Raw genomic sequence first — 16,151 nt, 5'->3', positions numbered from 1 at the left:
TGCGTCTCTGTAAATCTCTGTATGCATGTGTGTATGTGTGTCTGTATGCATGTGTGTCTCTGTATGCATGTGTTTGTATGTGTGTGTGTGTTTCTATATGCATGTGTGTGTGTCTATATGAATGTGTGTGTACCTGGCCTTGAGCTGACCCTGACAGTGACACTGAGAAATGTAATGGGTAGATTCTTGGTGTGTGAGAAGATAAGAAAAGGGAACAGTGTGGCTGGGTGAGAGCACAGAGCCAGGCGAGATGTCAGTGGCACTGAGAGGGTGGGGCCTGGTGGCTGGCTCTGTGGGTTATGTGAGTCCTGTGGAGGTTTGTGAAGACTTAGACTCTGGGAGAAGACTGTAGCTGTTGGCTTTCCCTTTGCCTTGCTGGTCTCCTCACCTGCAAAACAAGAGGAATTGTTGTTTCATTCATGTCACTCGGAGGGATTTAATGGGGATGAATTACCATCCTGTCTGAAATATGCATTGAGTTCTTTCGCAAAAGGCACTCTATTCCAGAAAAGCACGGCCTCAGTCTAATTGTGTATTTATTGATTAAGTGGCAGTCAAAGACAATGCTTATGGGAAAAATTGCTATATTCCTGCTCTCCACAAGTATACCTGATGTGTGTAGGACATACTTAAAGTTACATGTAAAAGCACTGATGTGATCATTAACAATTTCTTAAGCATCTGACTAGACCTTATTAATGAGATTAAAAGCTATGTTAATTATCATCCAATAGACCAGAGTTTAGTTTCCATGGCACACAGAGTTAGGTTGAGTGTTGTGGATGCCCTTTCTCATTCACAATGGAACTAAGAATAGAGGACTGTCTGGCAGAACAACTTTTTCTGGGAAGAATTTATAGGGAAGCAACTTTTCAAGGCAGCCATTGTCTCCACAGGTGGAAACCAGGAGCAGCCCCAGCTGCTCTTCACAAATGTGTGTTGCAACTTAGCAGAAAATGTTTCCAGAAACAAAGATTTCTATAAAATTCCAAATTCATTTCATTATTTAATTATGCAATCAATACTTTTTTTTTGTATTCTCTTCCACATGAGGAACAGAGCTGGGCTTGTTTTTAGTATGTGAAATATGATGTTCTTTGGATTTTTATTGGACTATATGCAGAATTCTAGCATAGGTTGACCTCTAAGTGTGAAAACAAGCTTTTCCACCACTGTGAGCAAACAAAAAGAAAAGAAAAGGAAAGGAAAGGAAAGGAAAGGAAAGGAAAGGAAAGAAAAAAGAAAAGAAAAGAAAAGAAAAGAAAAGAAAAGAAAAGAAAAGAAAAGAAAAGAAAAGAAAAGAAAAGCAGCAACAAAGCCCAGCAAAAGCAGCTTGGGGGGGAGGGTTTGCTTTGGCTCACACTTTGAAGGGATACCGTCCATCACAGATGGAGAGGATGGTGCAGAGAGGAAGGCACAGCTGTGGAAGCCTGGGACTAAATACCCACACTCTCACATCTCCAGAGACAAGAAGCAGTGCCAAATGCTGACACGACACAACTTTCTCTTTTCCCTGTTTCTTCAGTGTAGGTTCCTAGCTCACAGGGTGGTGCTGCCCACACTCAGGATGGGATTTTCCCTAGGGTGATCCTCTCTGGAGAAGCCACACCCATGCAGGGTTGTGTCCTTTAAATGACCCACAAGCTTGTCAAATGGCAGTGAAGGTGACACCAATTTTACTTGAGTGACTTTGTTTGAAACAAGAGTGACCTAAATAAAGTATGTCCAGCTTAGTTTTAATAGTTTAATCTAGCAGTACAGAGTTAGGGAGGGAGAGTGTAACACCTGAATTCTGGAGACCTCAGCTGAGAGTAGATTAAATCGCAGGGATATTTTTTCTAGATAGCAACACACACACACACACACACACACACACACACACACACACACACTCCAATCTGATAAAATATAGTGAAGATCACAATAAACTTTCTAGCTTTGCAACAAATGAACTTGTTAAAGAGTAAACTCAGTATCACAGCTCTGCAAGTATCCTAAATAGACATTTCTTCACTTCACTAATCTTTGTAATTGGCTTGTCTTTTACTGCCATTAATTAGATGATGTAGTATTCCATTAATAAGAGTGACACACCTCAGCATTTTTACCTTTAATTATAGACTTCATTAGACGCTTAGGTTATTGACAAAATGGTATAAACATTACCTGCTGTATACATACCTTTTTTGATCTCTTTCAGCACCCTTACCCTTCTGAAGAACAGAAAAAGCAGTTGGCACAAGATACGGGACTCACCATCCTTCAAGTGAACAATTGGTGAGTAATTTGGCTTGAGTTGACACACAATCTGTTTCCCCCTCTGGCAACATGCAGTTAATGTCTGGCATGAAGAAGCCACACCCAGTTGCTGCTGCTTTCCCTAGTGGCTTGCTGATACAAAGGAGGAACTAAACTGGACTGCTGTGGAGAAATGTTTTCTAACATGGAAAATAGAATGTATTGCCTTCCACCTTCTTTATGACTCAACAGGTTCCATGCCCAGGATGAGTGCGTATTGGGTAAATACTCTCTCTGACTCACTTTCTTTGGCTTTTCTCTTCAGGATGATTGATAGAGTTGGTATCATACTATTTTCCCCGAAAGAAAAAAATATACCATTACCAGATAGCAGTTGTAAATTTAATGAAAAACTAATTCAATTAGATTTTGTTAGCATTGTGCATTCAAAGATGGCCTCCTGTGTTCTCTCAACATTTAAATATGGAAAGGAAAAAAAGAGTATTTGTGGTTTTAATTTTTTTTCCTCGGAAGGTCTTCAAAATCTGATGTTGCTAAAGGCGTTCAATGCTATCTCTAAGTAAAGTAGAGATCTCTGCTCTGGGGCAAAGCTGAGGTCACACACCGAGTCCTAAGCTACAAAATTCTGACTACATGTCCAGCAACATTGCACTGAGGCGCTGAGAAAGTGGGATTCATTTCTCTCTGTGACTCTGCTAAAGTCATGTTAACGATAATCACCCAGGCCTGCTGGTATTTGAAGAATATTGAAATTCAATCTCCCCAAAAACTGAGGATATGTTATTAATCATCCTAATAGTTTCAGATTAGTGTTTTTGATGGAGAAGTCTCATATTCTTTGACGTAAAATCCAGAAAAGCCTCAAAATCTGGTTGGAGAAAGGAGAAAACTGAGAATTGCCGTTTGTAGACACAAGCTCTTCTTTCTGTTCAATAGGTGTCAAAGATTAATATTACAGAATCTCTGATTACATAGCCTAATCCATTTTGGTGAATACACTTGTACTTGATGTCCATTGTGTTTATATTAACAGACCCTTCACTGTTAGAGAGCCGTGAGCCTTTGGGAGATATTTCAGATATATTAAACCCCATTACAGAAAATGTAATTTCTGTCAATATAATCCCATGTGTTCTTCAACTTAGTATTTTAGAGATAACAAGCTACTTATGGTATATTTGCCTTTGGAGGATTAATTTACAAGTACACTATCTGCAAGACACAGACAGACTCACATGAGCTTTGCTTGTAAGGGTTATCAATTTCTGTGACCTTACCACTGCCTTCAGAGATCAATGTCTGCAGCCCTCTTGGTGGATAGGGAACCACCAAAGTCATACTGTATCTAAATGTGTTGAGTTCTGTTGCCTCTGAGGTTTTGCTGTTTGCCTATTTTTATCTGCTACTGTTTTTGAAATCTTCAAGACTGTTAACACTGCATATTTGATGTTGGTCTTTCAGAGAAATCTGAATGATTCCATAGGAAAGACATAGTTTTATATATGCATGTACAGTTGTGTTTTTAGGCTTAAAGTGAAGGTGAAGTCCTTAAAGTCCTAATGCAGTGAGAGTTGTTGAAATGTGTCGTCTCCTTGGGAAACGATCTTTGGTGAAGGTAAAGGAGTGGCAGGCCGAGCTCTCATTACGAGCACTAAGGAGCTGGCTGTCTATTGTACACACCATCCCCCTTCATCCTCAAGGTGGCTCGCAGACTTTATCCATAAACAGAGTTACGAGAATAAACTCAGCACACTCCGCTGTGTACAGACCACTGATGGGGCATTGCTTGTGAATGCAGGGACAAAGAGGCCTTTCTGTGATGCCAGCCAATCTATACACACTATCATTTCTCTGGACTCTTCACACAAGGTCTACCTGAGACCTGCAGGCCTTCATCAGCCATTGGCCACGGTTTAAGTTGTTCACTCCTGTATTAGAGGGGAGAGAAAGAAGACTTGGAATTAGGAAACTAGGAAACAATCTTCAGAGTGTGTGTTGACCTCAGGCTGAAGCTCCAATCGGCAGCTAGGTAATTTCAAAATCACATTTACTCTTTCAAAGGGGACCGGAGTGTGTGATTTTCTCCTTTCTCCTTGTCCCTTCTGTTGGCAGAAATGCTTCTTCCCTGCACATCATCACTTTGAATTTATTGTTTCCTCTGGCCCCCGTTAACAACTTTTCTGGAGAGAATGTCTCTAAAGCAACTTAAAATATTTAGGATGGGTTTCTTTATTTGAAGTGTGATGAATATGGTATTTATGTGTTTGATTCAAGTATAAAACGGTTTTGCAAACCTTCTGGCTGAGTATGGCAGCCAGCGAGCACTTAGGAAGATATTAGAGTTCAGAGGCCAGCCTGGTCTCTAGAATGAGTTTCAGGAAAGCCAGGGTTATCTTGAGAAACTCTCTAGAAAAAACAAACTAAAGCAAACCAAACCAAATAAAAGACCTCACTAAACAATATTTCTTTAGGCTTTAGGTAGGAAAGAACACACAAATAATGAAGGGGCTTTTTAAAACCTGAAGATGTCCTAGAATCTTAAACAATGGCCTTTTTGAAGACTAAAAGGCAGAGAAAGTAGAATCAATTTTCCTTTTACTCTACCATAAAACTACACCAAGCGTTTTGTTGTTGTTGTTTTGGTTTTTTTTTTTTTTTTTTTTTGAGAGCCTGCAAATAAATGCTTTCATTGCATAGAATGGCAGCCTATGAGGCTATTTTCTTCTAGAAATCCTAACTTTAAAATGATCATTAATGTCTTAAGACTTCCTTTTCACTTCATTTAGTTACAACTTAAAAAAATCTTCTTGGATTTCTTAAAACTTGTTAACACACATGTAAATTTTTGTATATGCTATGAGTCACTGTTGAAATGTTTCATAAAATGCTGAAGGGCAGGTTGGGTGTAGATCAGTCATAATTATTGGCAAGAACATAATGTATTGACATGCACAATATGTTAAGTGAGAACTATAAACTCATGTCTAGTTGCTAGCTTGTCACAGGAACTTTAACTGACGCAGCTCCGCTGGGGCACCAACTAGAAATGGAGACAAGAACTTTGCGCACTGTTCCTTCACATCAACACTAAACCCATTTTGTATCTTTGTGGTGACATAAAGGATATACTGTGCATGTTAGGTGACTAGGACAGAAATAGATGGGGAAATGGGGAAATGAAAGAGCTTTGCTGCAAAACAATAAGACAGCCTTGATGAGGACAAAACAGATACAAATGTAATTGCAGATACCCATATTTATTCTACTAGTCAGGATAAAAACAGAAAGGCGGGGTCTTACCAAGGCTGGCACTGAGCCTGGGACGGAATGGGGTATTTATCGCATGAGAGGTTGTAGACCAGATCTGCATGGCCTTTCCAAGCGCAGTTCTAGGACTGATTGCTTCAGTGTCGGGAGAGGTTTAGACCCAGTGTGGTCAGCTGTGAGGTAGGGCCTGAGCCACAGCTTACGGTCCCCTTCTCTCTGCTCATTCAGTCAGTATCATCTCACAGAGAAATGGGAAAAGTGACACCGGAACTTTCTGACTTTGGTTTTCTTTTCTTTTCATTGTTGTGACAAATACTTCTGAGAACAATATCAGTTTGTTGAGCAGTTTTTCATTTGAAATAGAAATATTGCAAGTTTTGACAGTAGATGGTTTTTCAGGTTTTTCAATATTTCAGTATGCAATCAAAGCTTTAAAAAATAATTTCAGCCTTCAACCTTTTTATCAGATGTGTTTTTATTTATTGTTTGAGAATTTCATAAGTGTGCACAATGTGTTTTTATCTATCCCCTGTCTCCTTCTCCTAGGCAGATATCTAGAGGAAGCATACACATACATGAACAAACACATACATGAACATGCACATGTATAAGCAAACTGAAAACCAATATTTGGTTCTTTTTTCTTTTTAGTATACCAATTTTTGTATGTTGAAAGTGTGAGTATAGAATGTTCAAATAATAACTCATTATTTTAGGCCAGTGTTGCAGACCAGGGGTTTCCCTGTAATGGAAACTGGTGTCTCACACTGTACAGTACTAGTAGTTGGCAATCTCAGACACACCCTGCCTCAGCAGAGTATTAGCCTACAGTTCATGGAGTAAACTTCCAGCTTCTTAGCTGACTGCTTTTCATTCTTATACTTTCCTAGAAAGGCCTGATATTAAAAACTTACTCCTTTGTGCTCTGAGGAGGTAACATTGTCTTTACACGTAAACTACATAGTAAATATGAAATATGTATATAGAAAGAAACATATATAGAAAAAACCCTTTTCTATCAATTGATAGTATAAAATTTTAGTCAGCACCCTAATATTTGATAAGCCATCCGAACTAGTGTCCTTGATAGGTTTTTAGATTGAGAATCCATACTGGATCTTCCCAGGTCCTTTATCTATTGACCTTAAAATTGCTACGCGCTCAACCTTCACTTCCTGTATCTTACCCATGGGGGGGGGGAAGCTAAACTCTTACACTACAGGCAGGTAAAATTGGAAGTTTATTTTTAGAGAATATGATCTTTACTATAATAGCTGCAACAGTTAAAGGTCAAGTTTATTTCTGAATTGTAGTAGGAACGCAGCAAATACTTTTAGAAGTAATCAAAGATTCTATAAATATAGGGACCTCTTTAAATGTAAATGTTAAAACATTCACAAATTATCCTTTCAGCTTCTGTGATCTAAAAATCAATAGAGGTCAGTGGGTTCCATAGAACTATTCTGCTTTTCTTCTGATGTAATTTAATAACACATTTTACAGATGTTGTTTAAACATTAAGCACAGATTGTTTTGTCAATAAAGCTAAGCAGAGGCAGGACACAAAGACAAGGGAAAAACAGATGTAAAAATAAAAAAATAAATAAAAAGTAGAAGAGAAAGAAAACAAAACCAAAAAGCCACAGCAGCGTTCAGTGCAAGAGGCCCTGGGTTATTTGTTTGCTACTCAAGTGCAGAATAAAAGTACAACTGTGAAGTGATTGTTCCCTGGCTGGGAGTCACCTAGGATGAAGCAACTCCTCACACACAAAGTCACTTTATTACACAGCTGTTTCCGCATTCCCATGGAGAACTGCAGAGTAACCTACATTTAAAGTAGACTTTCTAATTGATCAGTGAAGTAACAGGTGCAGTGGGGGGGAGGGAGAGGGAAAGGAAGAGGGAGAGAGAGGGAGGGAAAAGGAGGGAAAGAGAGGGAGGGAGAGGGAGAGAGAGGAACAGAGAGAGGGGGGGGGGAGAGAGAAACTCAGGACTGTCTCAGAATGTGTTGTTCTTCAAGCTTCAGTTAATTGTGAGCCTTTTACCCTGAGTGTCAAATCTCATAACATTACCTTACGGACACTTACTCTAAATTTAGATTATAGCAATCACTAATACTCACTAGATAAAATACTGTCGTTTGCTTTTAAGAAAATATTGAAGTCAAAAAATGTTTAGCTTGCACATTGCCGGAGACATAGCTGGTGAGATGCCAGACAGTCCAGGTATTATTAGGAAGGGAAGCTTAGCAAATAGCTCTGAAGGTAAAGAGCTGTGAATTTAGAAGCCTCCAGGTATTGTCATGTTGGAGAGTTTTAGGATTTCGTTGGAGACACTGCTTTTCTCTGCAGATTGGAGAAACAAACAAAGCAAGCAAACAAAAATCAAAACAAAACAAAACTCCCTGCAAACAATTATCTTAGAAAAGGACTTTTGCTCTGACAATATGGTAGAGTTTCGCATCATTGGCATTGTCGGAATTCCTCCCATAAAATCATATCCTTAATACTGTTGAACATGGACCCTTTAAGAAGGGCTAGGCATGGCTTCATTATGGTAGATGAAAGCTTCAACTCCTCCTCTCTGAGACGTCCAAGCACCACTTCTTGAAACTGCTACTTCTCCTAGGCAACATGGGAATTTTTAGGCTAAGACTTTATAACCCCACCTGAAGCTCAGACTTCCAGGTGAGGAAACATTTTGACAATGATAGGGTGATGGAGTTAGACTCGGAGCTGGGGGGGCCCACTCACTGGGAAGCTGGTGTATCTGGATGTGTGTGATTGCTTTAACCTAGGGAAGGAACGGCCCGGGTGGGCTTTGAGCATCATGCACAGGGTATATTCATCCAGACCTCATCAAGCCAGGTTTGCTGTCTTCATTCTGTGTTAATACAAAGTCTCTAGTCAGAGGAATAGGTCTCCAGAGCAAGGGCCACACACTGACTTTAGTCATCGAGAACATGCTGTGAGAAGTGGGGTTGATGAAGGAGGACGGCTAAGGTAGAGGAACTTGTCTCTGCAGACAGCAAAAGAGCCGTGTGGGAATATAGCACACAGTGCAAGACGTGGAGAAAAAGGAGGGATACCAAAGAAGTAATAGTGAATCAAATGTTTAATCATGTCCCTCGTTGCTGACCAATGAGAAGTGTCCTTACTTAGGTCATTTTCCCACAGATATCAGCTTCCTGTTCTTTATAGTAGACACGTAGGACTGGTTAATCAGAACTCTAGCCCCCAGCAGCTCTGTATTCTAGGCTGCGTAAAGTGCATCAGGAAGCAAAAGGAGGCTGATCGAATCACAGACTCACTGTAGGATGGAAGGGAAGGCACTATGAAAGAGACACACAGAGAAATTAATTAAAAAGTCACCACTTTCTCTCATCTTAAAGAAACAAGTCAAATACTGTAAAATAAAAACTAGATGAAATTAAACATTATTGCAAGACATGAAAAACATGTGTGCTGTCATTCCGAGGAGCCGTAATAAAGATAAATCAGTTGTTTTTAGCAGTGTGCTATGTGTCTGTGAAGGGCACAGCAGATAATGGGTTTGGAATTTCTAAAGTTATTGTACAGCAAAATTTGTTTTTTTCCTCAGGCATTCAATCTTTTTTCTCTAGCAATTTTGTACGTGACAAACTTTTTAGTGGGCGCATTAATAATCTATAAGTAATGGGTTGTCAGGTGTCAGTTAGAGATTAAAAGATTGTTTAAGCATTACCCATTTGGTTCTTCGAGTGAGTTTTGTAGGTCAGGAGAAATAACTTTCTGAATCGTTGTGTGCATGCACTGCCCCTCCCCCTTCCGTCTGGCTCCACTCCAGGTATATGTGAAAGAACCCTATTACATTACATAAATCCTGCATGTAGCAGCAGATTTGAAACTCTAGTGCATGAGGCAGGGGGACGAATGTCTAGGCTGTCTTCTGCAAATGCACTTGAATTTGTAAATGTTATTCCTGATCTTCTCAAAGGAACTTTGCAAGGGGAAACAGACGCAGCTCTCAGGGACTCTGAAAGCTTTGCAAGTCAGTCATTCCCCAGCAAGTCAGGCTGAGGTCTATTCTTGTCCAATCTGCCTTGAGTGTGTTTACATATAGTTTGCCTTCCTGGTATTTTCGGCTTGCACCGACCTGATCTCCACCTATTTTGTGTCAACAGTTGCTGAGCCTGGTGTTGGGTGATTAAGCACTAAGCATGAAGCTCTGAGCTGGCTGAGACCCTCCCTCCCTCACTTACATCACTGTCTTGCTTCAGGGCTGTGCCTACAGGAAACGAATGGTGTATTCGAATGGTTAAAAAGTCAGCCTCGAATATTGAAAAATGGGAGCCAATGTGGCCTCTTTGTTGAATAATGCCATTTTCTCAAGAGTGGAAGGGGAGCAAGGGGTTCAGGGGGGGAGGATTTTTAATAATTTTTTAGAATAGCACAGGATCTGGTCTGAGCTATTCCTAGGGTGTGGAGGCCATGGCTCTTTGTGTAGGTGCTGAGGGTTACATTGGCTACAATAAAAATACATTTTTAAGAAAGAAAGCACAACATTCAAGCAATAAAAGCATATGGAATGAATGTCTGTAATTTTAACAAGTATAGTGTTCACCATCCAATGGCATCATGTTCATTAAAGATGTTTCTCTCCCTTTATTTGCATTCTTTCAAAGTTTTTAAGTTGGCACACTGGCATGGGAAGTAATTATGCTAGTAACACCTCAACACTAACAAATAAACAACAAAACGCTCAATATGTTTGATATCCTGAAAGGTACTCCTTGTTCTTTACCCTCTTAAATAACCAGTGCCTTGCGAGATTAGCCCCTATCTTTGAAGAAGGGAAAAACCATTTCTTTCCTCAAACGCATTAAGTCTCCCAGACTCATAGAGATTATCCATCTTGGGTCCTAAATGTAACTTAGCTCAAAAAAATGAATTTCCTGTCATTGGAGAGATCTGGCTAAATGCTGATAAAGACACTTTAAAAAAATCAAAAGAACAATATATTGCCTATGGATGAAGTTAAACCACACTGATTAAATAACATATATTGAAAGTTTTTAGTACTTTTTCTCTAAGGTACTGAATTTTTTTTTAAAGCAGTATTTTTGTGGACTGCTGTCTGACTGGGAATTTTGCTGATCTATATTACAAAAACATCTGCTGTGGTTGACTTTGTTTGATCCCTTGTTTGGGTTCCTATATACTTGGAAATGGTTGGGCTTATAAGATGTTGAAAAAGCTAGTGGAAAGTACTGTATTGTACAAAAACCATGAGATCTCAGCCTCCTTGGTTGGTCACCTGGCAGGATCGTTCACAGAGAGGGGAAGCGAACGTGTTTGTGACTAGAATTGCCATCCTTGGAGCTTGGAGGACTGAGGACCAAAAGAGACATGGGAGAATTGTTTTGAGTGAATGTAGTGTTGTTACTAGTGTTGTTGTTATTGTTGTTGTTTTTAAAGCACATTGAGAATTAAGCTTGTTTTCAGTCATGCTGTTTCTTTTGAAAGTACAAACACGACTTTTGAAGTATTACACAAGGGATGAGGGATTAGAATTCTAGGGACCCCGAGGTTCAGGGTCCAGCTTCTGGGTGGCAATTTCTGCATCTTTTGCCAAATGGGGCTCTGCGTGTTATGTTGTGTTGCTAGCTGCCAATTAAGAGGCAGGGACAAGAAGGCTCCTCATCCAGCGCTTCTTTGGTGCTCCTGTTAAGAACTTGTTCTTAGTAGCTTTACCAGCTTTGATGTGCAGATCCTGACATTCAGCCATTTAACCGGCGTGCCCCAGTGCTCTGTCCACGGAGCTCTGTAACAGTTCCCACTACTGGTTTTAAAATGTTTTGCCACTTTAAGAGAAACCAGGTGCTATTTAGCTACAACCTCTCCTCTCATCTCCTGTTCTCTGCTCAATGTCTCCAGGAAGCCACTACTCTATTTTCTGTCTCTGCCTTTGCCTGTTCTGGGCATTCCACACACACATGCACATACAAACTGCTGTTATGTGGTCATATGTAACTGGTTTCTTCTACGTAATGTATTTTTTGGGGAGTGGGGAGGTCATCTACATTGTAGCACATATTGTCAATGCCTCGTTCCTTGTCCTGGCTGAGCAGCGACTCACTGTGGGAATAGAAACACATTCAGTATCCCTGGGTCAGCTGATGAACATTTGGGTTGCTTCCAGCTTATGCTGCTAGGAATTTTTGTACTATTATGTATTTTTGAGACTTATAATGGCGTTAAAACAAGGAACTCCTGTACTAGGTTTGACAGCTTGCAAAGCGTGTTTCTTCACATTTAGCCACTAAATCACTAGGGCAATACAGCTAAACGCTGCTCTTACCTCAGAACCAGTCAACTCCCAGGCTCTTCTCACTAGGAATGCTATTGAGTCTCCCTGCCAGTGGCCCAGCATTTTAAATGAGATACTGGATGGAAAGAAAATTTTGTAAGGATAGCAGTTGGGGATATAACTATGTTGGTAGAGTGTTTACCTGGCATGCAGGAAGTCCTGGGTTCAGTCTCTAGTACCATATAATACCCTACCTTGTAGGAAACACGTGCCATCCCAGAAGCACCTGGAAGGCGGAGGCAAGAGGTAATAGGTCAGCCTCAGCTACATGAACAATTTGAAGACTGCCAGCCTAGGATTCATGGGACTCTTCAGAAGAAGGAAACAGGGAAGGATGGGGAAGGGAAAGGAGGACGGGAGGGATGGAGAGATGGAGGGGAGGAAGGTATAATACCTGCATTTAATGCTGCCACTCACTACACAGAGACAAGCAGATAGATCTCTGTGAGGTCAAGCCTGGTCTACGTAAGTCTGGACACCATAGTGGGACCCTGTCTCACAAATAGACAAACAAGCACAAAAGACAAAAGGAAAGCAGAGTGGCCCTGGCATCCAGCAACCCTAGAGTAAACACGCATTCTCGAAGGCTCACTGACAGGGCTGTGCCAGCCAAGATCGAAGAGGAGGCCATCTTGTCTCCTTCACTTGTCTCATCTGTCTCGTGGTGGGAGTGCCCTTTGGTGTTTATGGCTTCATGTCCATCTCTAGGGTTTACACAGTATATAACGGGATATTACATTGAGTTTGGATCTTGTTTTACCGATTAAAACAGAGCCTCCACTATTAGAAATGTCAACAGAACGCCCCCCCCCCCCATTCACAGGTTCTGTAGCATATTTATTTATTTATTTATTTATTTATTTATTTATTTATTTATTTAGGTTTTTAGAAACAGGGTTTCTCTCTGTGGCCCTGGCTGTTCTGGAACTCCCTCTGTAGACCAGTCTTGACTCACACTCAGAGAGATCTGCCTGCCTCTGCCTCCCGAGTGCTGGGATTAAAGGCCTGTGCTGCTACCTGGCTCTGCAGCTAAATTTTGTGACCGGGCAGAACTGAGTGACATGGTAAATTTTGAGACATTTTCCCCTTGGTGTGAGTGAAGATTCCAAGGCCAGAAGTGTATGGTTATTGAAGGTGTGGGAAGCTGGGACACCTGACGGAAGGGATCTGGGGAGAGCAAAGAGTTCAGAGGCACTCCAAGAGGAGACTAAGGTTTAGTAATGTCTTAAGTAGATGTAGGAAGTCATAATGCTAACACAGTAAGTAGGTTTTCAATGTGTTCATGTAAGGCAGTGGTCCTCAACCTTCCTAGAGCTACGACCCTTTAATACAGTTCCTCATATTGTGGTGACCTCCCAACCATAAAATAATTTTCATTGCTACTTCATTACTGTAATTTGATATGAATTGTAATGTAAATATGTGATATGCAGGATATCACATGCAACCCTAGTGAAAGGGCTGTTCAACCCCCAAAGGGGTCATGACTCCAAGTTGAGACTCATTAATTTAAGGCAATGTGCTTTGAAAAAATAATGTTTATCTAATCGCTAAAATGGTCACCTATCTGAATTGCCTGGGTGGGCCCAGGGTTTGTGCCTATGGCCCAGTGTCCTTTCATTCTCCAGTGTCCTTCTCTATTGGATAAACTGATTTCTCCTCTTTATAATGGAGATTGGCAGGAAAACAGAATTTAAGCCTTGAATACATATATTTATTTAATAATATGTTAGAAATATTCAGTTATATACAATTCTATTGACTTTTTGTGAATAAAAAATTAGTATTTAAATAAAAAAATAGTTTAAGCTCTGAAATAAAGAGTGCCCTCCATTCAGGCAATATTTTTATGGCTTCCAAAGCTTTTTCCTTAGCAGGGAAAGTTTAACTACATGTAAGGGTCTGATTGTATCTATGTTGTGATAATAACCACGTAAAATGACTATACCTTAAGGAATTACTAATTTACCTTTATATTCATGGTTATACAAACACAAATGCTCACATTTAGGTAGATATTTCATATGTGTCATTGTGTTACCATAGTCATGAGGACTGTGCTATTACAAACACGAATGCTCACATTTAGGTAGATATTTCATATGTGTCATTATGTTACCATAGTCATGAGGACTGTGCTATTGTGTACCTTGTTTGTTTAATTTTTTTTGAGACAGGGTTTCTCTGAGTACCCCTGGCTGTCCTGGAACTCACTCTTGTAGACCAGGCTGGCCTCAAACTCATAGAGATCCGCCTACATCTTCTTCCCAAGTGCTGGGATTAAAGGCATCTGCCACCACCTGGCTCCTGTAGCTAAATTTTGGAAATTCAATTTAATTCAATTTTTAAAAATCAGCTTTAAAAAAAAAGACAATGGATTCTTAAATCTGTGTGCGTGTGCACGCACACACACACACACTTGTGGCGGGGAACTGGAGATTAAGAGCAGGTGTCTTTCTCTCCTGCTCTTCATTTTATATTTTCTCTCACTGGAACTGGAGCCGTCTGGTTCGCCTCAGACTGACTGGCCAGTGAGCCCCGCAGGTCTTTCAGCTTCTTCCTTGCCAGTCACAGGTTTACAGATGCAAACTTCTGTGCCAGGCTGTTTTATTTTGTTTTCCATGGGTTTTAGAGTTCATATCCAGGTGCTCATGCTTGTGTAGTGTGCACCGTGCTGATGGAACCACCTCTCCACCCCTCTCAGTTATTTCCAACCTTTCAGTCTTCCTTCCCTAATCCTAGGAGAAGTACTCATCATTTATTCTACCAAATTTAGTACCCTGGTTTCAGTGTTCTAGAAGGCAGCAGGGAGCAACCAAGGGTAAATGTTCAAGTTAGAACGAGAGACTTAGGGAAGCCACAAAGGCGTTTGCAACCCAAATGTTAATGTGAGCTTTGTTTACAAGGGGAGTTTTCTGTGATGTGTTCCCAACCAGCAATGAGTTGTCTCACCATTGTTTCAGTTATAAGTCCAAAACAGTGTCCAGACTCTGTTATTACTTTGCTCTGTCGTTGTCAATTTAAGGATGACCCCCCCCCCCCACCAGATGCTCTCAAAAACCCTGCCTATAATTAACTTATATGCTCGGGGTCAGACAGTATCAGTTCTTCCTGTATTTACTGCCTCTGGCTTCTTAGGCTCTGACTGATGGAATTCCTGTGATTTGAGCAATCTGACATTATGATTCTGGAGTGGGAGTGGAGGAAAGCTACCTCCTCCTTTCCATGTCTGTCCAACTCTTCTCCAAAGCCATTCTCCACTCCCAGACAGGAGTGATGGATTGCGGCTCAGCCCGGGAGCTGCTGGGTCCTGGAGGAGGTGAAGAAACTAGAAAAGGGTGCCAAAGATATGATTTCATAAGGTTTTGACTTGAGGTTGAGTCAACTTTCTTCAGCATCTTAAAATCATGTTTTAGAAAATTTTATTTCCCAATGAAATCATTTGTAGAAATAATGAATCCTGAAAACTTCCAGTTTTGGGTCATGGGGTCACCAAGCCCAAAAGTAAATGTAAATCTACAATAATGCGTGTTTAGTAGAAGATTTTCCAGCTAAACTTTTTGCTTAAAAGAACAAGGAGTTACTTGGGAGGTGCTTACAATTTCCTGTAGTCTTTGTCTATAAAGCATGCCTTAAAAATTATAAGGAAATACTGACTTCTTAAAAAGTGTACGATTTTGTTTGACTAACCCTGACATGGTTGAAAAAATGTTGTGTTAAGGAAGCTTATGGTATGAAAAAATAACAACATTCTGAAATTCTACAATTATCTTCCAGTGTCAGATTTTTATTTTATTTAAACATTTCATTATGCTTACTCCAAAAATTAAGCAAAATCTTTAGAAAATTTCCCAAATAAATTCTATGTTAATTAAATATTATATGTACATAGTGATTATTTTATAGGATAAAGAATACTGTATACAGAAATTGCCAGTAATTAAATTATACTTAGGAATACATGCTATTTATTTTTATTTGAATATGTATGGAACTATTTATAAATATAGCTAATACTAATCAATTCATTTTCACTAATATGCCTGTCTGGTTAGTATGATCATTTCTATGTATGTGTGTGCTGTGTGTTTGTATGGATGTGTGCATGTCCAAATGTATATGCAAGCTCTCATGCATGTATGTGCAAAAGTGTGCATAGGCCAGAAATCATACTCAAGTGTCATTGCTTCTCCTTTTTGAAACAGGGCCTTTCTCTGGGGATTAGAGCTTAATCACTAGGCCTGGTTGGTTGTCCTAAGCCATACTCGACATCACCA

The 16,151-nt window shown here is 40.1% G+C and overlaps 1 protein-coding gene across 5 annotated transcripts in view; it reads left to right on the top strand.

The window, feature by feature from the left end:
* Meis1 (Meis homeobox 1) overlaps positions 1-16,151 on the top strand; it is a 140,467-nt gene that overhangs the window by 113,331 nt on the left and 10,985 nt on the right. For all 5 annotated transcript variants that reach the window (XM_052198548.1, XM_052198549.1, XM_052198550.1 and 2 more), the window contains one exon: positions 2,201-2,277. In XM_052198548.1, coding sequence (XP_052054508.1) covers positions 2,201-2,277 — 77 coding nt within the window. The remainder of the gene's footprint in view (positions 1-2,200; positions 2,278-16,151) is intronic.

This window comes from Apodemus sylvaticus, chromosome 11 (genome assembly GCF_947179515.1).
Source record: "Apodemus sylvaticus chromosome 11, mApoSyl1.1, whole genome shotgun sequence".
Classification (NCBI taxonomy): domain Eukaryota; kingdom Metazoa; phylum Chordata; class Mammalia; order Rodentia; family Muridae; genus Apodemus; species Apodemus sylvaticus.
Note: the sequence above shows the minus strand (reverse complement) of the source record. Positions and strands in the feature narration are given on the sequence as shown.